We start from the raw sequence: 25642 nt of genomic DNA on the forward strand, positions 1-25642 counted from the left end.
GCACACCAGCAGGCGCGTGTGCATGGAAGTGTGAATGGAACCTAAAACAGCTGAAGTCTGATTGGTCACTTTGTGTAACAGAAGCATTTTTATTCTGCTGTTATAACCCATCCCAACTGCAGGGACATATTTTAAAATTATGTGAATATTGTCAAAATCATCATTGCATTGTAAAGTGACTTCTTCTTTATTGTAGTGAAACGGTGTGGGAAAATATGGCACGTATGTGCGTCAAGACAAGAAGACTTGATGTAGCCAAAGTGTGCCTGGGAAAGATGGGCCATGCCAGAGGTGCAAAGGCATTACGAGAGGCAGAGCAAGAGCCGGAGATCGAAGCCAGAGTGGCCATGTTAGCCATACAACTGGGCATGCTGGTATATATATATATGTTCTCATATTAGAAGATTGGAAGCTTTTATTATTTTTAATATATTTCTTTGGTAGGCACAGTAGAGATTAGAGAAATTTACTAACTCAATTGAGGCTCATCCTCTTGGAGCCCATGCAGAGAAAACAATGTACAGCACTCCCTACTTACTGTAAAAGGTCAATTTTATTTCAAACTATGGATAAAATTAACAAGGATATTTTCATGTTTCTGGCCAGCAAGCTGTTACCCAGAGCTTAATATGTAGGAAAGTATACCAAATACATAAATATAAAGCAACAGGAATAAAACCATGACTTCCAGTATATATTCTCCCCCACAGAATAATCCCAGCATGGACAACATCAACCATTTTTGGTGATAGAAAACCATTTATAATTTGTTTATATATATATATATATATATATATATATATATATATATATACACACACACACACAGTTGTGCTCAAAAGTTTACATACCCTTTCAGGAATCTTGAAATTTTGGTATTTATATTGAAAATATGACTGATCATGCCGAAACATTGTCTTATCACTTAGTTGTTTGGCGCCTTTAAAAATCATAATGATAACAGAAATCACCCAAATAGCCCTGGTTAAAAGTTTACATACCCTGGAATGTTTGGCCTTGATATAGGCACGCACAGGTTAAAATGGTAATTAAAGGTTCATTTCCCGCATCTGTGGCTTTTTAAATTGCACTTCGTGTTGGTGTATAAATAGTCAATGAGTGTGTTAGTTAGATGCACTGAGCAAGCTAGATACTGTACCAGGGGGAGCAGAAAAGAACTTTCAAAAGACCTGCATAACAAAGTAATGGAACTTTATAAAGATGGAAAAAGATATAAAAAGATATCCAAAGCCTTGAATGTGCCAGTGGGTTTTGTGTAATCACTTATTAACCACCTCCCATCCGGCCGTTGTATATAAACGGCCGGATGGTGGCAATGCAGGGTCAGGTGGCCGTTTATAAATGGCTCCCCCGCCCCCTGCTTGTGCGCGCTCTGGACACAGTGGAACAACGATCATCGTACGGGACCTCTGTGCGAGGTCCCAATCAGTGATCACATGCAGAGTAGTAAGCAAGATGTCACTTCTGACATCATTGCTTACTACGTGTGAAATCTGTGAATGATCACAAAGGTCACATGGTACAAGGCTAGTCACAACAGCCTTGTATCATGTGACAAGCTGTGACCAATCACAGCTCACACAGTAGTTCTCAATGGCTGCAAGAATGCAGCCAGAGAGAAGGAGAAATGATTGCTTTTACAGCCTTTATGGGTGTAAAAGCAATCAGTGTAAAAAAAAAAAATCTTCATCAACCCCCACAAGTAGTACAGTCTCATTATGGTTACACTGTACTGCTAGGGTGACAGTATGTAAAAAAAAAAAAACATAAATAATAATATAAAAAATAAAATAAAAATGTAAAAAATTTTTTTTTGAAAATTATAATCTTTGGTTATAAATTAATTTGGGTGTTTTGTTTTTTTTTTTACTAAAAAGAAAACGGAATAAATTTTGGCAAAGATTTATGATGAAATATTATTTATTTGCAAAATTTTATAAGAAAAACACTTTTTTTTTCAAAATATTTGGACATTTTCATTTACATAGCAAAAAAAAAAAAAAAATCCCAGTGGTGAATAAATACCACCAAAATAAAGCTTTATCTGTCTCAAAAAAATGCTAAAAAATTCATATGGGTACAGTGTTGCATGACCGTGCAATTGTCATTCAAATTGTGATAGCGCTGAAAGCTGAAAATTGGCCTGGACAGGAAGGGGGTAAAAGTGTCTGGACTGGAAGTGGTTAAGAAGTGGGAAAAATTGGGGATCTCTTGATACCATGCCAAGGTCAGGTAGACCAAGAAAAATTACAGCCACAACTGCCTGTAGAATTGTTTGGGATACAAAGAAAACCCCACAGGTAACCTCAGGAGAAATACAGGTCTCTGCAGAAAGATGATGTGTTTGTTTTTAAGGAGCATTATACAACAAAATGAACTGCATGGTCGTATTGCTAGAAAGATACTGCGCCAATGCCACCAAAAAGCCCGGTTACAATATGGCTGACAACACCTTTACACACCTCACCAGGCTTTTTTGTGGCATTGGCGCAGTAAGGCACCATGCACATTGGGCGTTTTGATAACGCTGGTAACGTTCGCTGTGTAATGTCACGTTAAAAATGCAAGTTTTTCAGCTTTTTTTTAGCGTTTTTGCATTAGCGTTTAGAGGCAATTAGTGGTGTGTTCCCGCGTTTTTCCACGTTTGCGGTTTTTAGTATTTTGTTTGTTCAAAAAAAATACAAAAACGCTGGCTTGCAGCGTTTTTCAGCAATAGAGCGTTTTTACAGCTAAAAAGCTCTTCTAGAAACCCAATAGTCCTGTGTTTTTTTTTTTCCAGCCAAAAAGCGTCCTAGCCAAAAAAACACTGATTACAGTCTATGTGTACATGGACACATAGGATAACATGCTGGGGGTTTACTGACTGTAGAAAAAAAACGTCAAAAGCCAAAAACAGCAACTGTAAAAACGTTAAGTGTGCATGAGGACTAAAGGCTTCTCTCTGGCAACTTGACCATGCAGCTCATTTTTGTTCAAGTATTGTGCTCCTTAAAAACAACCACACAGTCTTTTTCCAGAGCAGCCTGTATTTCTCCTGAGGTTATCTGTGGATTTTTCTTTGTATCCTGAACAATTCTTCGGGCACTTGTGGCCGCGATCTTTTTTGGTCTACCTGACCTTATCAAAAGATCCCCGAAAAATTATGACAAAACAATTACAACTTCAAAAAACTTGCCATGCCTCTTACTAAATACCGCAGACTGTCTGCTTTCTAAAAAGGGGTAATTTGGGGAATATCTGTACTGTTCGGACATTTTTGGGCCTCAAGAAATGAAATAGGTTGTCAGTACCTCAAGATTGATAGATTTTCAGATACTATATACCACATACACTGCTCCAAAAAATTGAAGGAACACTTTTTAATCAGAGTATAGCATCAAGTCGAATAAACTCCTGGGATATTGATCTAGTCAGTTAAGTAGCAGAGGGGGTTGTTAATCAGTTTCAGCTGCTTTGGTGTTAATGAAATTAAAAACAGGTACACTAGATGGGAAACAATGAGACGACCCCCAAAACAATAATGGTTTTACAGGTGGAGGCCACTGACATTTTTTTCCCTACTTATCTTTTCTGACTGTTTTTCACTAGTTTTGTATTTGGCTAGGGTCAGTGTCACTACTGGTAGCATGAGGCCATACCTGGACCCTACAGAGGTTGCACAGGCAGTCCAACTTCTCCAGGATGGCACATCAATACGTGCCATTGCCAGAAAGTTTGCTGTGTCTCCGAGCACAGTCTCAAGAGCATGGAGGAGATTCCAGGAGACAGGCAGTTACTCTAGGAGAGCTGGACAGGGCTGTAGAAGGTTCTTAACCCATCAGCAGGACAGGTATATGCTCCTTTCTGGAACAGGATGAGCACTGCCAGAGCCCTACAAAATGTTCTCCAGCAGGACACTGGTGTGAATGTCTCTGACCAAACAATCAGAAACAAACTTCATGACGGTGGCCTGGAGTCCTGACATTCTCTAGTAGGCCCTGTGCTCATGGCCCGGCACCATAGAACTTGATTGGTATTTGCCATTGAACACCATAGTTGGCAGGTCCACCACTGGCGCCCTGTGCTTTTCACAGATGAGAGCAGGTTCACCCTGAGCACATGTGACAGACATGAAAGGGTCTGGAGAAGCTGCGGAGAACTTTATGCTGCCAGTAACATCATTCAGCGTGACTGTTTTGGTGGTGGGTCAGTGATGGTCTGGGGAGGCTTATCCATGGAGGGACGCACAGACCTCTACACTCTAGACAATAGCACCCTGACTGCCATTAGGTATCGGAATGAAATCCTTGGACCCATTGTCAGACTCTACGCAGGTGCAGTGGGTCCTGGGTTCTCTTTTGGTGCATGAAAATGCCCGGCCTCATGTGGCGAGAGTATGCAGGCAATTCCTGGAGGATGAAGGAATTGATACCATTGAATGGCCCCCACGCTCGCCTGACCTAAATCCAATAGAACACCTCTAGGATATCATGGTTTGGTCCATCCGACACCGCCAGGTTACACTTCAGACTGTCCAGGAACTCAGTGATGCCCTGGTCCAGAGCCGGGAGGAAATACCCCAGGGCACCATCCATCGTCTCATTAGGAGCATGCCCTGACGTTGTCAGGCATGCATACAAGCACGTGAGGGGCCATACAAACTACTGATTACCATTGTGAGTTGCTGCAAATAAATTTCAGCAAAATGGACTAGCATGCTGCATCATTTTTTCACTTTGATTCTTTGAATTCAGTCTTCTGTAGGTTAATAATTTTCATTTCCATTAAACAATCGGGCATCCTTACAGTCCTAACAGATTACCCAGTCTTTATCTGTATAGATATCCAACATGATATTTTTCCCCACTGAGATCTGATGTGTTTTCAAAGTGTTCATTTAATTTTTTTGAGCAGTGTATATACCACAGTTTGTGGACTATATAACTTTCCTACAGACTAAATAATATACACTAATTTTGGATATTTTCTCCAAGGAAATGTAGCAGAATACATTTGGTTTTGGTTGGAATACATGTTGGTTAGACTACATGTAGTAGCAGCCCAGCTGAGCTGTGTATAACCAAATATTATATACTTTATATAGAGTGGCACTAGCATGGTCAACATCCAAGAAATTCTTATTGTCTGGGAACATTTGTAGAAAAATGACTTCTTGTATTATCAACGTCATTAGTGCTGCTGGCATCTAATTAAGCACAGTTCTACTGGTTTTTATGATGCTTATTGGGTACATCTTGTCAGGAGTCTCATATGCTGCATATTTGAATTCCATAATCAAGGGCTTCCTACCCCAAAACGCATAATTGTCATTGCTATTTTTTAACAGAAACTTAGATACAGTTGAACTTTTTTTTGTAGGCTCGGGTTGCTGTTCCACCTGTGTTTTCATTTGTTTATTAAATCTTTATGTATTTATTACAGACATTTTATAACAATTTACACAGCACTTTACATACTGTACATTCACATTCATTCGTGCCCACAGGGTGCTTACAGTCTAAGGTTCCTATTTGATATGCATACATACATATTTTCAGGATTTATATAGCGCCAAAGCTTTGCTCAGCGCTTTACAACATGAGAACAGACAATACAGTTACAATACAACTGAATACAGTAGGAATCAGAAAGCCCTACTTATTATAGCTTACAATCTAGGAGGGAGGGTCAATAAATACAAAAGGTAATAACTGTGGGGGGTGAGCTGATGGAGAATGTAAAAGTATAGTTGTTAGGTGGAGGCTGGATAGGTCTCTCTGAACAGTAGGGTTTTCAGGGATCGTTTAAAAGTGGACAGAGTAGGAGATAGTTGGACAGATTGGGGCAGGGAGTTCCATGGATGGAAGAGGCTCGCGAAAAGTCCTGGAGGCGAGCATGGGAGGAGGTGACAAGGGAGCTAGGTAGCAGGGGGTCTTGGGAGGATCAAAGAGAACAAATTGGTTGATATTTTGGAACTAGGTTAGTGATGTAGCTGGGGGCCAAGTTGTGGATGCCTTTGTAAGTTAAGATACTCATGCAAGCACAGGGATAACATGGTAAGCCCCAAACAGATAGTGTCTGTTTGGCTGAGTCCCCAGTGCAGTGCAAGTGTGCTTCCACATGGACAAGACATGCACAAACACCATACAAGAGAGTCCTGCCCTAAAAAGAGATTATAATCTAAAATAAAAAGTTTTGGACATAAAAGTAGCAATTGTGTTGTAGATAAAAGCACAGTCATGGGCGAAATTAAAACACATCACATAAAGTGGGAGAATTGGACAGATTGGGATAAGGAGTTCCATAGGATGGGAAAGGCTCGCAAAACGTCCTGGAGGCAAGCATGAAGCATGGGAGGAGGTGACAAAGAAGCTAGGTAGCAGGAGGTCTTGGGAGGAACAAAGAGAATGATTTGGTTGGTATTTTGAGACTAGGTTAGTGATGTAGCTGGGGGCCAAGCTGTGGATGGCTTTGCAAGTTATTGTTAGTATTTTGAATTTATTTTGTTGGCTGAGCGAAAGCAAGTGGAGGGATTGGTAGTGAGGAGTAACAGACATTGAACAATTGGTAAGATGGATGAGAATGGCAGCAGCATTCATGATGGGGGGGAATTACCTATGTAAAGGTAAGCCAATGAGGAGGGCGTTTCAGTGGTTGAGACGAGAGATGACCAGGGAGTGAATTAGAAGCTTTGAGGTGTCATTGGTTTGAAAGGAAATGTTGCATAGGTACCTCAGCCTGTGCACCTATACCACAGTCAAGCTTTGGACAGTGATTGGATGTGGGGCCGAAAGGAGAGTTCAGAGCCCAGGATAACACCTAGTACCTTAGTATGGGGAGCGGGTTGATGGTTGTGCCATTTTTCTTGACAGAGAAGTCAGGGGAAGAGTCATGTAGGGGAGGAAATATGAGCTCGGTTTTGAATAGAGTTTGAGGAAGTGGTGGGACATCCAGACTGATATGTCTGTTAGTAAATTAGTGAAGAGGGGTAAAGAGATAGATTTGGGTGTCATCAGTGTAGAAATGGTATTGGAAGCCATGGGAGGCTATCAGCTGACCCAGGGAGGAGGTGTTGATCAAGAATAGGAGAGGTCCAAGAACAGAACCTTGGGGGACCCCAATGAAAAAAAAGGAAGAGGAGAGGAGGAAGCAAAATTGTAAGTGACACTGAAGGTGCAGTGGGATAGGTAGGATGAGAACCAGTGAAGAGAACAGTCACAGAGACCAAAGGAGTGGAGTTTTTTTGAGTTGGAAGGGGTGGTCCATTGTGTCAAAAGCAGCAGAAAGGTTCAGGAGTAGTGTCTATTGGTTTTAGCCATTAGTAGATCATTTTTGAGTTTTAGGAGAGCATTTTCTGTGGAGTGTTGAGGCTGAAATCCAGACTGAAGGGGATCAAGAAGGTTGTTTTCAGTGAGATTGTCGCTCAGTTGGTTATAGACCAGATATTCAAGGAGTTTGGAGGAAAAGAAGAGCAAGGAGATGGAGAGTAGGTTGTTAAGATTGGTTGGGTCCAATGAGGGCTTTTTAAGTATGGGGTTGACTAGTGCATGTTTTAGAAAGTTGGGGAAGATGCCAGAACTAGGGCCAATTAGAGCCAATTTAAACAGGAGCCATTTAACTCACCAGCAGTCTTTGGAGTGTGGAAAGAAACCACAGTATCCAGAGGATACTCACACAAGCACAGGGTTAACATGGTAAACCCCAAACAGATAGTGTCTTGGCAGGACCCCAGTGACGCAAGTGTGCTTCCACATGGACAAAACATGCACAAATACTAAACACCATAATGAAGTGTCCTGCCCTAAAAAGAGATTATAATCTAAAATAAAAAGTTATAGACTCAAAAGTAGCAATTGTGTTGTAGATAACAGCATATTCATGGACGAAATCTAAAAACATCTCATAAAATGGGAGAGATGTGTCTGATCAAGAAAAACGTTTTACTGAAAAGATGGGTTTAAATTACTTATTGACGTGCAGAAAATGCCCACAAGCAAATTGAAAACCAAGTTCTAGAGGCATGAAATAGATGTTATAACCAGGTCCGCTTTGGGATTGTATCTGAAAATAAAAAAGATTAAAGGTTTTTTAAAATGGAGCAGAGCTTGAGGAGCATCAGCAAAGATGTATTAGAGCTGCAGGATTCATAATGGGCTAGAAGGTTGCTGATCTGTCAATTTAGCTTTTATTGCTTAGTATAGCAGGTTTTCCTAATGTCTGTTTTAAGAATAAGTGCAATAACGTCCCCCATGTTACTCCCCCTCGCCCTTTTAATCACCAAAGTTATTTATGATGAAACATAAATAACACTGTCATTCTTAACTACTCTGTCCCCATGTATTGCTTGGCATCAGTCATAGGGATAAATAGAACCATCTCCAGTAACTGCTGGATGTCGACACCAGACCGTAGAGGAGAGTATTGCAGCTCTAGGATGTAATACATACAGGTGAAACTCAAAAAATTTGAATATCATGCAAAAGTTAATTTATTTCAGTAATGCAACTTAAAAGATGAAACTAATATATGAGATAGACTCATTACATGCAAAGCAAGATAGTTAAAGTCGTGATTTGTCATAACTGTGATGATTATGGCTTACAGCTCATGAAAACCCCAAATCCACAATCTCAGAAAATTAGAATATTGTGAAAAGGTGCAATATTCTAGGCTCAAAGTGTCCCACTCTAATCAGCTAATTAAGCCATAACACCTGCAAAGGGTTCCTGCGCTTTTAAATGGTCTCTCAGTCTGGTTCAGTAGGAATCACAATCATGGGAAAAACTGCTGACCTGACAGTTGTGCAGAAAACCATTATTGACACCCTCCATTAGGAGGGAAAGCCTCAAAAGGTTATTGCAAAAGAAGTTGGATGTTCCCAAAGGAAGAAAAAAGGTGCACAAGCAGCAGGGATGACCGCAGCCTGGGGAGGATTGTCAGGAAAAGGCCATTCAAAAGTGTTGGGGACTTTCACAAGGAGTGGACTGAGGCTGCAGTCAGTGCATCAAGAGCCACCACACACAGACAGACCCTGGACATGGGCTTCAAATGTCGTATTCCTCTTGTCAAGCTGCTCCTGAACAACAAACAACGTCAGAAGCGTCTTACCTGGGCTAAAGAAAAACAGACCTGGTCTGTTGCTCAGTGGTCCAAAGTCCTCTTTTCTGATGAAAGCAACTTTTGAATCTCATTTGGAAACCAAGGACCCAGAGTATGGAGGAAGAATGGAGAGGCACACACTGCAAGATGCTTGAAGTCCATCGTGAAGTTTCCACAGTCTGTGTTGATTTGGGGAGCCATGTCATCTGCTGGTGTTGGTCCACTGTGCTTCATTAAGTCCAGGGTCAACGCAGCCGTCTACCAGGAGATTTTGTAGCACTTCATGCTTCCTTCCACAGACCAGTTTTATGGGGATGCTGATTTAATTTTCCAGCAGGACTTGGCATCTGCCCACACTGCCAAAAGCACCAAAACCTGGTTCGATGACCGTGGGATTACTGTGCTTGATTGGCCAGCAAACTCGACCTGAATCTATGGGGCATTGCCAAGAGAAAGATGAGAGACATGAGACCGAACAATGCAGAAGAGCTGAAGGCGGCTATTGAAGCATCCTGGTCTTCCATAACACCTCAGCAGTGCCACAGGCTGATAGCTTCCATGCCACACCGCATTGAGGCAGTAATTGCTGCCAAAGGGGCCCAAACCAAGTATCGAGTACATATGCATGCTTATACTTTTCAGAGGTCCGATATTGTTCTATGTACAATCCTTGTTTTATTGATTGCATGTAATATTCTATTTTTCTGAGATTGTGGATTTGGGGTTTTCATGAGCTGTAAGCCATAATCATCACAATTATGACAAATAACAGCTTGAACTATCTTGCTTTGCATGTAACGAGTCTATCTCATATATTAGTTTCACCTTTTAAGTTGCATTACTGAAATAAATGAACTTTTGCACGATATTCAAATTTTTCGAGTTTCACCTGTATAGTATAATTGTAATGAGGAGCCCAAGGGTTAGCAATATAAGGCACTTATACTTCAGGCCCAGATTACTGCACAGTACCGTCTGTAAACTTGTTGAATCATATGATGTATGTCCTCTTGCTTGGCAGGAAGATGCGGAACAGCTTTATAAAACTTGTAAGCGTTATGATCTTCTGAATAAACTGTACCAGGCGTGGGGACAGTGGCAAAAAGCCATCGACATTGCAGAGAACCACGACCGAGTACACCTGCGCACCACCTACTACCAGTACGCCAAGCACATGGAAGCCACGGGGGACCGCAATGATTCCCTCAACTAGTAAGTGTTCTCATTGAGACTGGTTATTTGTGCCATTAAAGCAGAACTCCAGACAAACAACTAAATGCATATTTGTGAGCTGGTTTTCCTGCCAAAGAAGTTAAATTTTTGTCCATTCATTTTGGAGATTTACACAGCTCTGCTGCACAGCACAGCCCTGTTTGGCAGAGCAGGAGACCTGATTTTTCTCCGCTGAAGTTCAGCACAGTTACAGGTCTCCTCCCCACCCTCAGCCTATTACTAGGACAGAAAAGGAGCAGTGGCACAGTTCATCTCTGTGACTCTGCTCTCTTTTCTTATCAGCATGCTTGTTGTACTGATTGGCTGCTTGTACTGCTTCTCCCTCCCCAGTCTGAGGTCTTCTGTACAACAGAATGCTCTCTTCAGATTCTGCTATGTTTGAAAATGCTTGTGTCTGTCTGTATCATGTAAAGGGGTGGGAATTGTCCTCACTGTTATGGTCACCTTATAGAAAGTATTCACAAATCCTTGTTTTTTTCTAATCCAAAAAGAAGAATATAGCAAGTCATTAAAATCTCATTTGAATATTTGTATTTCTTTTTTACAGCTATGAGAAGTCAGATACACACCGCTTTGAGGTTCCAAGAATGCTTCTGGATGATCCTCAGGCCTTGGAGAGCTACATCAATAATAAGAAAGAAAAGTAAGATTAGCAGCCATTCTATAATTTATGGAGTTGATTTGCTGAAGTGGGTTTCTTGATGATACTAATGGCTCCAGGGTCTGTCCAACCATATGTAACGTGAGGTGGTCCCCTCCCCTTTCCCTAGCTCCATCTTTGTATCTTCTGCAGAAGAAGATATCATTTTATCACTTTTATTACCTTTGTAAAGTTTTATTGAATTGTATGTAGTAATTCACTGCAATACATGCACATTTCCCCATGTTTTATTCTTCTGGAGACCCTGTAAATATAGAAAAATAATAGTATTTACCAGGTATGCACTCCGCTTCTGAATTCTTGTCTTGGGCTGACAACACTCAGATTTTTATGAACGGAGTGGTGTCAACTCTGTCTTGTGTCTTTTACTAAACTACTCAAGCACCGTACTGGATGAGTATCAATGGTCAAAGTTGTAGAAAAAGAAGGCAATTGATTGATGCTATACCTGACCCAATAACTCTTTCGTTCTGTTTGACATTGTGCAGAAGTCTTTGGAAGTGGTGGGCTCAGTACTTGGAAAGCCAGTCTGACCTGGATAGTGCCCTCAAGTACTATGAGATGGCTCAGGACTACCTGTCTCTGGTGCGAGTGCACTGCTTCCTGAGGAACATTCAGAAGGTAAGAAGCCAGGATGTACAGTGAAACCACTATTAGCCTTGTTCAAATAAACACAAAAGCACAATATGATGCAGCTGGGCAGTGCTTAGATCTAGTGGCTGCCTTAGTTTTCATTTTTCAAGATTTTCACCTGCTAATCCTGTGAGTAACTTACTGTCCCTGGGTGGCTACATTTATTTTTCCACTCCATCTATGGGGCAGTCATTGTAGCCACCCTGGTTGGACTTCAAACATATCTGCCTTTGTTCTTCTACTTTACTTTGGGACTTATTTACTTAAGTTGGTTCACTTAGAATCTTGTGCATGTCTGCATTAAAACAATCAGCTTCCAGGTTTTATTACTAAAGCTTAATTGAACAAGCTGAGGTTAGAAGCTGATTGGCTACCATGCACAGTTGCACCAGATTCTGAGTTAACCAGCTTTAGTAAATAAACCCCATTGCATATATACTGTATGTGAGTCTGATGGGAACAGTAATTTGCACAACAAAGATGTGTACGCTATATATTCAGTTCACAGAAAGTGACAGGGACACTACATTTCTATCAAGATCAACACGTACCTTTTATGTACTTGCTGAAAAACGTTTGTTTTTTTTAACCTGAAAAAGAAAACCAATTACATCTAAGGAAAGGTGAGTTGTGATTATATTTTATTTTTTGCTTTTGAGTTTAGTTATGCTTTAAAAAGGGCACAGTACAATACTGATTATTATACTTTGGTTATAATCTTTGCTCTCTGAGCTGTCAAAATTAATAACTCTGTGTGCAGTTTATATAAACAGATCTACTGAAGTGCAGAGACAACATTTTTTTTACTATTCAGCCACTGCTGATCGCTACCAACCTAAGACGTTCTTCTTTATATTACCATATATACACAGAAGTGCAGCTAAAGGCCGCAGGGCAGCAATTCTTAAAGGGGCCCACTTCAAAAAATGGTCCTGTTCAGCTATTCAGTAACTTGGGGTACAGATAATCACAAGTAGACTTACTAGAAAAAAACAGCAGATGACTGAAGGAAAAGAGGGCACAAAGGAAAAAACAAAATTCTAATGCAGAATATAACGAGAACACAGAGCTGGAAATCAAGAAGAGCTTTAATTATATTTGGGAACCTTGCCACTAGCTGTGCCGTATTAAACTCTGTGGAGGCCCCTAGGCAGTTGAAACCTTTTGCCCCCCCCCCCCACAGACTTCTGGAGGTTTCTCATGTGCATGCTCTAGTGGGATAACATTGAACTAAAACTCTGACAGGCAGACTGTTTATAACAGAAGAGACCCTAGAGGTCTCTTCTGTCATAAATGTCCCCCTTGCCTGTCAGCGGTTATTGTGATCTGAGCTGCACATGCGCAGCTCAGACCACATTTATAGCCTGCTGTGCATACTGTGGTGATGTGACTCATTGCGCATGTGTGGAGTGACATCACTTCGGCCTGGTCTTTCAAGTGGCCAAAGATATGAAACCTGGAAGGAAGACCGGGTGTAGATGGAAGCTGCCATGGACCAGGCAGAGCCATGACATTGCACCGCTGGAGGGCTTCATCTGTAGGTAAATCTGTCATAATGTACTAGCATGTAGTGCATACTAGTAAATTATGACTTAAACCTGCAGGGGGCCCATTTTTTTAGTATAAAGACTTTATTGCTGCTTTAAGTTTTGTTATTGGGTACATTACATTAATGCAGTATTTTCTCTATACAGTCTTTAATGTGAAGTTTTTGCTTTTTTGAGTTAATTCCTATTTTCTATCTTTTATACATTTTTTAAGAAATCTGCTTGTAATTTTCTTTCAAGATCACATCTATATTATTTTGAACCATTGTCATGGGGCCCTTAAACTGCATGGGGTCCATAGGCTGGTGCCTACTCTGCCCATTGGTAATCCAATAGGCAGAGTAGGCTTTTTGTCAGACAATAAACCTTCCACTACTTTCACAGTCAGTCTTTCAGTGCGAATAGCTTTGCCCATTGTTGGACAGATGTGCTAATTATCTTTTCCTCCAGGCGGCAGAGATAGCCAATGAGACGGGTAACTTGGCAGCTTCCTACCACCTGGCACGTCAGTATGAAAGCCAAGGGGATCTGAAACAAGCCGTGCACTTTTACACCAGGGCGCAAGCTTACAACAATGCCATCCGACTCTGCAAGGTAGACTTGTGCAAAGGCTGCATTACTTAAATATCTAGTTTACTGAAGATGATTGTGATGTAGATTTTCTCTTCACTACAGGAGAACAATCTTGATGATCAACTCATGAACCTCGCTTTGCTGAGCACTCCAGAGGATATGATGGATGCTGCACGTTATTACGAGGAGCAGGGGGAGCAGATGGATAGAGCTGTCATGCTTTATCACAAGGTAAATTGCAGATCAGCAGTAGAGTTTTTTTTTTTAAATCCGATATTCTTTTTTGAAAAAGTTTAAATTTAAATATACCAGCAGGCTGAAATACAAACATAAAAAAACAAAAAATAAGAAACGGTAAAAAAGGCAAGTTAAGGGATAAAAACAGAAAAATAATACAGATTGTCTCCATAAATAGAGGTAGCCTAGGATACAGTACTGACATATATAAGAGATATCTCTAGTATACTCGAGCAAAGCCTTTCACACAGGTAAATGTCCATCTATTACATTAGTACATAAGAGTATACAGATATAATTTGGAAAACAGGACTTTATCTCTTGGAAGGAGCTCGTCTTGTGTACAGTTTGTCTGGTGAATACTAAAACATGTCTCCTTATACTGTTGAGCCCAGCCCACCATTATCCTGAAGGAACCACCGCAATTCTAGATGTGCAAACCACCAGTCTTAATAAATGCTATGTCTACCAAGCCTAATACAGTGTATGTGCAGCAGTAGAGTTTAAGAACAGCCACCATAGAATAAATTGTGAGGATCAGGTGATCAGCCAGAAATATTTAATTTTCTGAAATGTTGGAAGGTTTCATAAAGACTGAAGAGATTTGTGCAGACAGAGATGGAGACTGAATACAAATCCATAGATTAAAAGTGGGAGCAGACATAAGCCAAATGGGAAGGCAAGTTACTGTCTAAAGCAGTGGTTCTCAACCTTCCTAATGCCGTGACCCTTTAATACAGTTCCTCATGTTGTGGTGACCCCCAACCATAAAATTATTTACCCAGTAATTATAATTCATGAGTTTCGTTTTACCTCCAATACAGCTTCTTTCAACACAGTAGCTGCTTTTAACAGAGTAGCTGCTTTCAACACAGCAGCTGCTTTCTACACAGTAGCTGCTCTTTACACATCGGAAATATGTATTTTCTGATGGTCTTAGGGGACCCTAAGTGTGAATGGGTCGTTCAACCCCCAAAAGGGTCACGACCCACAGGTTGAGAACCACTGGTCTAAAGGAAAGTTTTGCTAATTCTTCTGCATATCATGTAATTAACCATTTTTTTTAAATATTTGCTAAATCGGTACCTCGTCAGCATATCCTTTCACCAATGCTCCCTGGCTTTTTTTAGATCCAATTTCAGCTTTTGAAGATTTGTCCTTGGGAATGTTCCTGGTTTTTGCCATTGACCTGTGTGTCAGCACAGTTGGTCTTAACCAAGGGCACATGTGACAGGGTGACAACATAGCAACTATAAAACCCTACTCTGTGGTATATTAGCTCTAGTTCTTAAAAAAAACTTTTAAAGTGTATCTAAAACCTAAACTTTTAAGTTTTGGATAGAGTAGGCCCTACTCAGTAGGGGATGGTTATACCACTTTCAGTTTTTTTTATGCTGTGTGCATCCTGTTGGGGCGGTTTCCTTTTACATCCTATTCTGAAGACAAAAGAAAAAGCGAGAGGAAATCACATGAGTGGAAATCCCCTCTTAAGCTGGCCCATACATGAATCGAAAGTCGGCTGGTGCAGCAGGGACCAGTCGAATTTCAATCTATGTATGGACAGTCTAATTGTACCAATGTCAATCCATCGATCAACTTGGATCCAACCATCCTGCTGAATGTTTCTGCATGAGATTATTGCCAGCGCCCATAGTAATTATTGTATTCTGCTGATTGGGAAGTCTCCCCATGCTCCCCACCAGCAGAATACAATAGCACTGTAGGAAGAATTCCCACATCAACACTGACTGTGTTGATGGGGGAATCGAGCGATTTTCTTTGCACCCATGGTGGAAGGAAAGAAAATCAATTAATCTATGGCCTGCCTTAGTCAGTTGTCACTAGTACAGATGTCCCAAAGATTTTCCTTCACTTCCTGTTCTTGTGACAACTGTAAAAATATTTATTTCCTATCACTTTTTGTCCTAGTGACAATGGTGAATGAAAAGTGAATCCCCAATGTAGACACAGGTAGCAATGAAAACATGACTGGGATTCTAATCTTTCCTTACTCTATCCAAAATTAAAATGTGTGAACCTCTCATCTAGCGGGAGGGTGAGATTTAGCTTTGGGAAGCCCATACAAAAATTTGTTCAGCATCTGTAAATGTAGTACAGATATTACTCTTGTGTTTATATATTTTTGACCTTGATATTTTTAGTAAAAATGTAAATATGGTGTTTTTTGTCTTTTTTTTATCTCAGTCAGGTCACCTCTCTAAAGCACTGGAATTGGCATTTGCCACTGAGCAGTTTGGCGCTCTTCAGTTAATAGCGGAGGACCTGGATGAGAAGTCCGACCCAGCCTTACTTGCCCGTTGTTCAGACTTTTTCATCCAGCACAACCAGTTTGAAAAGGCTGTGGAGTTGCTTTTAGCAGCTAAAAAGGTAAATCAACTTATGTGTGTTAGGTTAGATCTAACCTCTACTAGATGAAATTTAGTTTGCTAAAACATAAACCTATTTCAAACAGTAAACATGTTTTGTTTCGTGAATTTATTTTTTTTTTTAACAATTTTTTTAACCATTTTTATCCCATTTTGCATCTCACTTCTGCTGATATCCTCTGGCTTCTTTCAGCCACTTCCTGTCTACTTGCATGCAGTCCAGCGATAGGTGCATATCATTGATCTGGACTGGTTTCCTTATAGGGACAATGGCATACCATTCCTGTGCAAATTGCATCAGCACAGTTGGTCTCAACCATCGACAAATGTGATGGAGTGACAATGACAATGTAGTAGCCCAATTAGGAAACAGTTGTCATCCTATAACAGGAAGTAACTAAACAAGGACCTACATAGCATGACCACCAGGAATTATTTTAATGAATTAAAAACTAAAGACAACATTTAAAATGACATTAAGCTGTTAAAGTGAATATGAGATTTTAGTGTACGGGTTTAGATCTACTTCAACTCAACTTTTTCAGTGTTTTAACCTTTTCATTCACTGGTGTGTAATTGTCCTGCAGTACTATGATGCTCTTCAGCTCTGCCTAGAGCAGAACCTCATCATCACGGAAGACATGGCTGAAAAGATGACAGTGTCTAAAAACTCCAAGGAGCTTAGCGAGGAAGCGAGACGAGAGCTGCTGGAACGTATTGCAGACTGCTGCATGAGGCAAGGGAACTATCATCTTGCCACCAAGAAATACACGCAGGCTGGAAACAAGCTGAAGGTAGTACAGTCCTTCTAAAGGAAGTCTATTTTAACATTTGTGGAGTAGTTTTTGGAAAGCTAAGTTACCTAGGGTTGCTAGATGTCCCAATGATTTACATGTTCTAGTACAGAGACTTTCAAGGGGCAGCTTTCTTGTACACAGCGCCTATGGTTAAGGCTATGGATCAGTATGTAAGAAATACAGGAAAAACAGCTCCAAAGATGTGTTGGAAGTCCACATTTAGTTTAATAACACTGTTCAACAAATTTTTATTTTTTGCCAGTTTTGGAAACAAAAGGATCCATTTCTTAATGAATTTCACATTCTGAGTTCAAATATAACAATGAAATTTCTCAATTGGCTCTAGTTTTTCTGTAAACGGAAAGTTTTCTACTATAGGCGTAATGACTACATAATGCACAATAATTATATAGATAGATGTCTTTCCACAAATATAAAGCAAGTGATATTGACTACATAACAAAGCCTAAATGGCATAATATATTGCATAGGATTACCAAGAAAAATTATAGCCATAAGCTAAGTTTTAATACTTAGGATTCTCACTAGTTTTGTCTTCAGTTTGTGTCGGTTTTGCTTCTCTTGGCTTTTCTCTTGTATTCGAGGAAAGGGCTATCTCTTACAACTGCACGTGACTACACGCTTCAGGTTCTTCCTCACTTGACTCAACCACGAAGGATTCTGGTGCTTTAGGAATTGGTAGCCCCTCTCCATGAGGAACTGGACGTATTGCCGATGGAATATTTGGATAGTGCACAGTTAACTTTTTCTTCTTATTTAGCCCTTTTACAATTGGAGGCACCATACAAAAGTAACAATTACTAACATGATCTGTTGGCTCTCTCCAAATCATTGGTACAGCGAAAGGCATAGATGCCTTTTTTCCATTCAACCATTGCTCCAGTGCCGTCCCACAAGAATTGCAGCATATATGTGGTGCCCAGCTCTTGTCCTGGTCTCCTATCTTGCAGCCAAAATACAAGTTGTAGGCTTTCTTAATCATTCCTGTTATCCTCCTTTTTTGTGAGATAAAAGTTATTTCACCGCAGATATAGCAGAAATTATCTGCTTTATTCACACAAGTTCGAGGCATTACTGAGTAGCCTATATAAGCATAAAACGAAATGTAAAGACGCTGTCGAACTACAATCAGCTACAGATACTGCAGCTTTTATGCAGTGAAGTGATGCAATTAAAGGCTAATATTGCATCATCTCAGTATACATGCAATTTTCTATTGGTCACCAGTATCAATTGCGCAATATGCAGCTGAAGTTGCATCATAATTTTGAATGGCTTACGTCATTAGATGGGTGAATATATCATGGAAACTATTTTCATTTTCGTTTTCAGCACCCCAAAATTATGTAAGATTAGCTAATTTTATGCCCAAAACTTTTTACCTGTTGAACAGTGTAATCATAGTATCTGTTTAAAAGCCAACACATATTGGGGATTTTGCTGCAAAAAAATATGCTGCATTGTCCCCCAGGGAATGGCAGGAATGCTGTAGCATTAATAATACCCGTCACAGAAAACACCTGAAATTATTTTCCAGGTGTGCCCTCGTACTTTTGGCCATACAGTATAGGAGAACTCAGTACCACTTAGCTGCCATTTGACACCTAATGTTTTATATACAGTTATTATAATCTCTAACTAAGCATTCAAAATATTAGGCTCTTTTTAAGGGTATGGAAAGACTAGAGGTTCTTAAGCAGCTCAGGGTGGCTAGTCCGGAGAACTTCTTTTGCATCAATAGGGCTCTTCAGATATGTCTTCTTTTCCAGGCCATGAGGTCCTTACTTAAGTCTGGTGACACTGAGAAGATTGTCTTCTTTGCTGGAGTATCCCGTCAAAAGGAAATCTATATCATGGCAGCCAATTATCTGCAGTCCCTGGACTGGCGCCAAGACCCCTACATTGTCAATAACATCATCAACTTCTACACAAAGGGCAGGGCCCTTGACCTTTTAGCTGGCTTCTATGATGCCTGTGCTCAGGTGAGTGCATGTAGGAATGTATTCTTTGTTTAAAGTGGGACTGCTGGAATTATCTTTTTCACAAACTTACATTGGTCCAGCTTGGGCCAATGTAAGTTTCCATATCTGATATCCAGAAGGGGTCTCTCTACATATAGTGATAGCTGTGATTTCTGGGTGCTGATCCAGCAGGTTTTCCTCTGCACGCTGAACACAGGAAGTTGCTTCCTACATTGCTTTTGGTGTCATTCAAAGTAGAGGTGAAAGCATATCCCTGTGTTCCAGAGCATGGGGTGCAGGGTTGTCCCAATACCAATCCAGAGGGCTAGTAAATGTTAAAAGGAAAGGATCACTGCTACTCCCAAACAGCCCAGGTGAATAAACAGTAAGGAGTGGCCTCAGCCTACATGTCTCCACCAAACCACACACCCTGATGCATTTCACCCCACCCACTGAGGCTTAGTCTAAGCCCCCAGGGATTTGGTGGAGACATGTATCCTGAGGCCACTCCTTAGTGTTTATTCACCTGGACTGGTCGGGAGTATCAGCGATCCTTTCCTCTTTACAGGAAGTTACTGATTAGATGAGCTGAAGAGAACGGGAGTATGGTGTCACATTCTCTACCTCATTCAGTCAGAGAGCACCTTGTATTCATTGAAAAAATACATTCACTGAGGGACAGTGGTGCCGATTGAGCATCCCTCTGTATTCAGTGTGCAGAGGGGAAGCTGCTGGAGATGCACCCGGAAGATTGCTGCTATCACTATAGTCATTTTCAGCTTCCCTGGCAGCCCTCTATATATCAGATATAGATACTGATATCAAGCCAAGCTGGACCAATGTAAGTTTGCAAAAAAGAAACTTGCTGGAGTTACACCTTAAAGATGAACTAAACTGCTTCATTTTACCAAGTGGATGATGCTTTTTAGGTGGAGATTGATGAGTACCAGAACTATGAGAAAGCCATGGGAGCTCTGACAGAGGCCTACAAATGCCTGACAAAAGCCAAGATGAGGAGCCCAGAGGAGCAGGAAAGAAAACTGTCTGAAATGCAGAACAAGCTGACGCTGGTAAAAAGGTTTATTCAAGCTCGAAGGTGAGTCTAAATAAACAAACATGATCTATTTTAGAGTTTAAAACATCAAGACTGTTCATATCTCAAAAATATAACACAAACATTTAGTTTTAATGAATGCGGAGTTGGGGCTGCTAACATGCATATTAGGTTATTTTTGAAGGTGGACACCTTCGAGATCAAGATGAATTTGTTGCTTTTACATACCCCACTTTAAAGAGACCCTGTCACTAACTTAAAAAACTGCAGCTTAAAAGCACAGAAAATCAAGTATTTTAAATACATATGTGCAGTGTTTTTCCTTTGAATTTTTTTTTATTAACTTGCAATGTGCCTCTGAATGTGCCATCAGATTTGACTAGTCCATTATCTGCCACAGCCCCCTCCCTCATAAGCATCATCTTATCTAAGAGTATCTAGTTAAAGTGGAACTGCAGTGCATCTTAGCACCACAAATCAAAAATGTGATTTCATTCATTGTTAATATTCAAAGCAAAGTCGCCCATCCATTCAAAGCTTTATTTTGCTGAGAAATTATTTTGAAAAACACCCCCTAGCATTTCTGGCAGTGGCTCTCTTGAGTAAAGCCAGATGATTCATATAGCATTTACTTCCTGGAATCCATCTGCCCCTAGCTCAAGCTTTGGCTGAGCTGAGAATCCTCCCTTTCCCTCTGAAGAATCCTGGGATGTATGACATCATTTGCCTAGGCAGGAAACCAGGAAGTAACTGAAGAAATTGTAAAATAAAGATTAAAACAAGTAAATAATATATACTTTCCTATCTATTTACTAAAGCTGGCCGCATAAGGATTAAAGATAGTCAATATTGATTGAGAGAGTGAAGTTCCATCTTAAGATGACCATAGATTGGTGGAAATTTAGCCGGTTCAGCAGGTATTTCAGTCTATGTGTACCCACTGCAGTTGAGCAGATGTTGATCTACCAATTAACTTCTGTTCAACTTCCCTTTCAGATAAAAGCCACTCAATCAGCAGCTGCAGCACTGATCTGTGTATTCTGACAGCAGGGAGTCTGCCTACTGTCAGAATACAATGGCGCAGTGGAGAGGTTTCTCCTATCCACCTCAAATGTGTGGATGGGAAAAATATGTCCAGTTTTATCATTCAGCCCACTGGCTGAATGAAAAAGCTGAAACATGTATGGCCAGCTTTACTTTGTTTGCTGGCCCAACTTCTCCACCCCTCCCCTCATCTCCATACGTATACTTTTATGTAGCTGCCAGGGGAGGAACGAAGGGGAATATTATAGAGTGTCAATTGAATGACAGTCCGCTGGGGTTGCTGGCATCAAATCCAAACTGGAGGCACCCAGCTTCAGTCTCAGGGCTTTTGGATATCTACACAAGGGAGGCTTTTACAGCTAAGTAACATTGCTAAAATACATTAAATGTACATGTCATCACATGGTAAGTCTGACAACAGGGCCTCTTAAGGGGAACTCTTTGGTTAGGTTAATACACTGTTGTTTGTATCTCCTTTTGTTACAATTTATATAAAATCTTTGTTTTTAAAATAAAAATTTAATATTAGGATTAGCTAAAAAGACTGCGCAGATGATGCAGCCTGCTTTAAAGTGGGATTTGTCAGATTAAAACTTCAGGTTCAACTGTCCAGTTAGAAATGAAGCATTCATTTAAATCTAAGAATGAGCTATTGAGTGTGGATGCATGCTCCAGAGCTGTCACCTTAAATTTGTTGTTACTACCCAGTGAGCCACTGACATAATAAAATCATTTATAATGTTTTTAGATCTCCCTGGCTACATTTTTGTTCTAGGTGATAAGGCTAGGATCAGGATGACAGCCTTGTACCTTTATAAACAATCCAGCAATGGCAGCTCCCATAAAACTGACCTCATAGATTTCCTTCAAAGTGAACCTGTCAGGAAAATTGGTTTGGTCAAACTAAGGAAGTGCCAAGTACTGATTTTACGAGCCATGCTCCACCAGTTAAGTGATCCGACTGATGAGGTCCAACTTAATAACAGTTTTGGATGAATCACCCTTTACTTTCACAAAAATAGTCTCATTGTGTTTCCTGCATCTGCCCCATTCACGTACCTAAGAACTCAGACGGAAAGCACATCTACTAGGTCAGTGGTTGTCAACCTTCCTAATGCCGCGATCCTTTAATACAGTTCCTCATGTTGTGGTGACCCCCAACCATAAAATTATTTTCGTTGCTACTTAATAACTGTAATTTTGCAGTGGGAGGAGTAGTGCCACATCATTGGTGTCAGTGAGAGGAGTAGTGCCACATCACTGATGTCAGTGGGAGGAATAGTGTCCCATCGTTGGTATCAGTGGGAGGAATAGTGTCCCATCATTGGTATCAGTGGGAAGAATAGTGCCACATTGTTGGTGTCAGTGGGAGGAATAGTGCCCCATCATTGGTATCAGTGGGAAGAATAGTGCCACATTGTTGGTGTCAGTGGGAGGAATAGTGCCCCATCATTGGTGTCAGTGAGAGGAGTAGTGCCACATCACTGATGTCAGTGGGAGGAATAGTGTCCCATCGTAGGTGTCAGTGGGGGGGAGGAATAGTGCCCCATCGGTGGTGTCAGTGGGGGGAGGAATAGTTCCCCATCATTGGTGTCAGTGGGGGGGGGGGGAGGAAATAGTGCCCCATCATTGGTGTCAGTGGGAGGAATAGTGCCCCATCATTGGTATTAGTGACACCAATGATGGGGCACTAGTCCTCGTACTGACACCAATGATACTTACCTTGCTGACTCCTGCTCCAGCCTGGGCTTGCTCCCTCCCTCTCCCATCTACAGCCAGCATACCTGGCTGCAGCAGCACCATCTGCACGCTACAGACACTTACCTGTCAGCTGTCTTCCTTCTCCGGCCGCTCCCTTGCTCGATCTTCTTTGATCTTCGTGCTGCTGCTTGGCTCCTCCTCCTCGCCGGTGATTGGCCGCCTGTGTGCCTCTCCTGAGCTACAGTTCCGGCGGCCAATCACTGGCGAGGAGGTGGAGCTGTTGAGTGATCCCAGGGATGTGGCCAGATGACAGGGGCGGTATGTCATCCCGCGCACACATCGCGTCCAGGGAAATGTGGACGTATCTGCATGTTGGCGGTTTTCCGATGGTCTTAGGAGACCCCTGTGAAAGGGTTGTTCGACCCCCAGGTTGAGAACCGCTGTACTAGGTGAAAGTAACACATCTCCAGTAGGTACAGATTAGTCTGGTCACAGGTAGGGTAAAAGGTGCCAGTCATTACAGCTCACTGTCACTTGCCTGTAGCGGAGGAATATGCAATATATGGAAATTTTAGTACATTTTTTACTTAATATACATCTTGAGTCTCTTTTGTAACCGTTACCAGTTGTAATTTTAATCATAGTTAACCACTCAAGAAATCATCTGTTATTGTTGCAGGTCCTATTCTGCAGACAAGCAAGAAGCTATCAGGCAGTGTGAACTGCTGCTGGAAGAGCCAGATCTGGAGAGTGCTGTACGTTTTGGGGATGTGTATGCTGTCTTGGTGGAACATTACACACAGCAAGGAGACTTCCAGAAGGTAAAACTTGGAGTTTACTGATCTGTTTTAGTATCAGATTGCATTGCCTTCTCTGGAAGAGAAGTGGTAGGACTAACTGTTTGCAGGGATGAAGATATTGTACAGGTTACAAAGGCTTGTCTGAGTGCATCTTCCTACTTAAGCTGCCATCACAAAGTGTGCAACTACACCTCCCTCACCCCTCTCCATTGCCTATACAGGAATTCTTATGTTGCAGAGTGTTTCTGCTTAGAGTAGTTTAAACCTGCAGATATTGTCAGGGGTCATATTGTGCGAAAAAGAACGGCTGTGATTTTATTGCTATAGTCATCCTAACTACTTGCCCTCCTGAGGATTTACTCCCCCCCCTTCTTGACCAGGCCATTTTTTGCATTACAGTGTTACGTAACTGACAATTGCACGGTCATGCAAAACTGCACCCAAATGAAATTTACGTCCTTTTTTTCCACGAATAGAGCTTTCTTTCGGTGGTATTTGATTGCCTGTGCGATTTAAATTTTTTGCGCTATAAAAAAAAAAGACTGACAATTTTGAGAAAAAAACTATATTTTTGACTTTTTGCTATTAAACATGTCCAATAACAAAATTAAAAAAAATCTAATTTCGTTATAAATTTAGGTCAAAATGTATTCTGCTACATGTCTTTGCTAAAAAAAAAAATCCCAATATATGTAAATTAATTGGTTTACATGAAATTTATAGCGTTTACAAATGGCGGTATATATGCTGGGATTTTTATTTTCTATTTTAACTAGTAATGGCGGCGATCAGCAACTTATAGCGGGACTGCGTCGGGCATTCTGACACTGGGGGGAACTGACTTGGTGTCACTGACATCCCCAGTGACACCAATACAGTGATCAGTGCTAATAGAAAACACTGACACTGTAGTAATGGCACTCGGCAGGAAGGGGTTAAAGTGATTCTAAAGGATCAGGGTTTTTTACCTTAAGGCATTCTATATCTTAAGCTAAAAAACCCTCTGGGTGAAGCTCCCCCCTCAGCCCCCCTTCTTACCTGAGCCCCATCTTGATCCATTGATGTGTATGAGAGCAGCGGCTCTCCTGGGTCTCTCTCTCCTCATTGGCTCACACAGCAGCTGGAGCCATTGGCTCCTTCTGCTGAAAATTACAGCCAATGAGGAGAGACCAGGGGCGGAGCAATCCTGCTCAAGTGTCGCCACAGCAAGAGGCTTGCTATTGGGGGCACTCGACAGGCAGAGGAGCCAGGACCACCGGGGGGGAGGGGGGGGCCAAAAAGAAGAGGATCGGGTCTGCTCTGAGCAAAACAAGCACAGAGCAGGTAAGTATAACATTTTTTTTTTTTATTCTTTTCTTTAGAACCACTTTAAAAGTCAAATCCATTATCAGTAAAACATATACTAGCCCATCATCCCTTCTAACCCTATAAAGTCTTTAACCTTCGGGTCCTACTGCCACCTACAGGAGAACTGAACACTAGCAAACAAAAAAACTGTGGACCAGCTCAGATTAACCCCTTCTATTACCAGCATACCTTTTAGTGTCCTAGGAGGAATGATGTCTTTTTCGGCTCTACTGTGTTAAAGACTATTATTTGCTAGCATTCTTCAGTCAAGACTCTTCTCCACATAGCTGCAGGAGTTTTATCTTGGATTGCAGCCTTTTGGTGCAGTCATCATCAACTTGCTAGGTGCCGAGTGCTTACCAGGTTCAGAAACCACAGGCATTGCCTTACCTCTTGTCCTGTGTCTGAAGACTCACTTAGTAAGCAGGTCAGTCAGGCCAAGCACCGAGAGTTCGTTTTATAGGTCACTGAGCACCATTATTGCCCACTTCCCTCCAGTTTTGCCACAAAAGAAGTTAACACTGTGGGACTGAGCACTGAGATCATC

At 41.2% G+C, this 25642-nt stretch overlaps 1 protein-coding gene across 1 annotated transcript in view; it reads left to right on the plus strand.

The window, feature by feature from the left end:
* Window positions 1-25642, plus strand: part of IFT140 (intraflagellar transport 140) — a 168298-nt gene that overhangs the window by 136542 nt on the left and 6114 nt on the right. The window contains exons 19-29 of the mRNA XM_089682718.1: window positions 197-374; window positions 10121-10311; window positions 10880-10975; window positions 11482-11614; window positions 13624-13767; window positions 13849-13977; window positions 16189-16371; window positions 16958-17164; window positions 18958-19170; window positions 20079-20245; window positions 23628-23769. Of these exons, the coding sequence (XP_089538844.1) occupies window positions 197-374; window positions 10121-10311; window positions 10880-10975; window positions 11482-11614; window positions 13624-13767; window positions 13849-13977; window positions 16189-16371; window positions 16958-17164; window positions 18958-19170; window positions 20079-20245; window positions 23628-23769 (1783 nt within the window). The remainder of the gene's footprint in view (window positions 1-196; window positions 375-10120; window positions 10312-10879; window positions 10976-11481; window positions 11615-13623; window positions 13768-13848; window positions 13978-16188; window positions 16372-16957; window positions 17165-18957; window positions 19171-20078; window positions 20246-23627; window positions 23770-25642) is intronic.

The sequence above is a fragment of the Staurois parvus genome, unplaced genomic scaffold (genome assembly GCF_062004578.1).
Source record: "Staurois parvus isolate SC_StPar_1 unplaced genomic scaffold, SC_StPar_1.0 ptg000018l, whole genome shotgun sequence".
Classification (NCBI taxonomy): Eukaryota; Metazoa; Chordata; class Amphibia; order Anura; family Ranidae; genus Staurois; species Staurois parvus.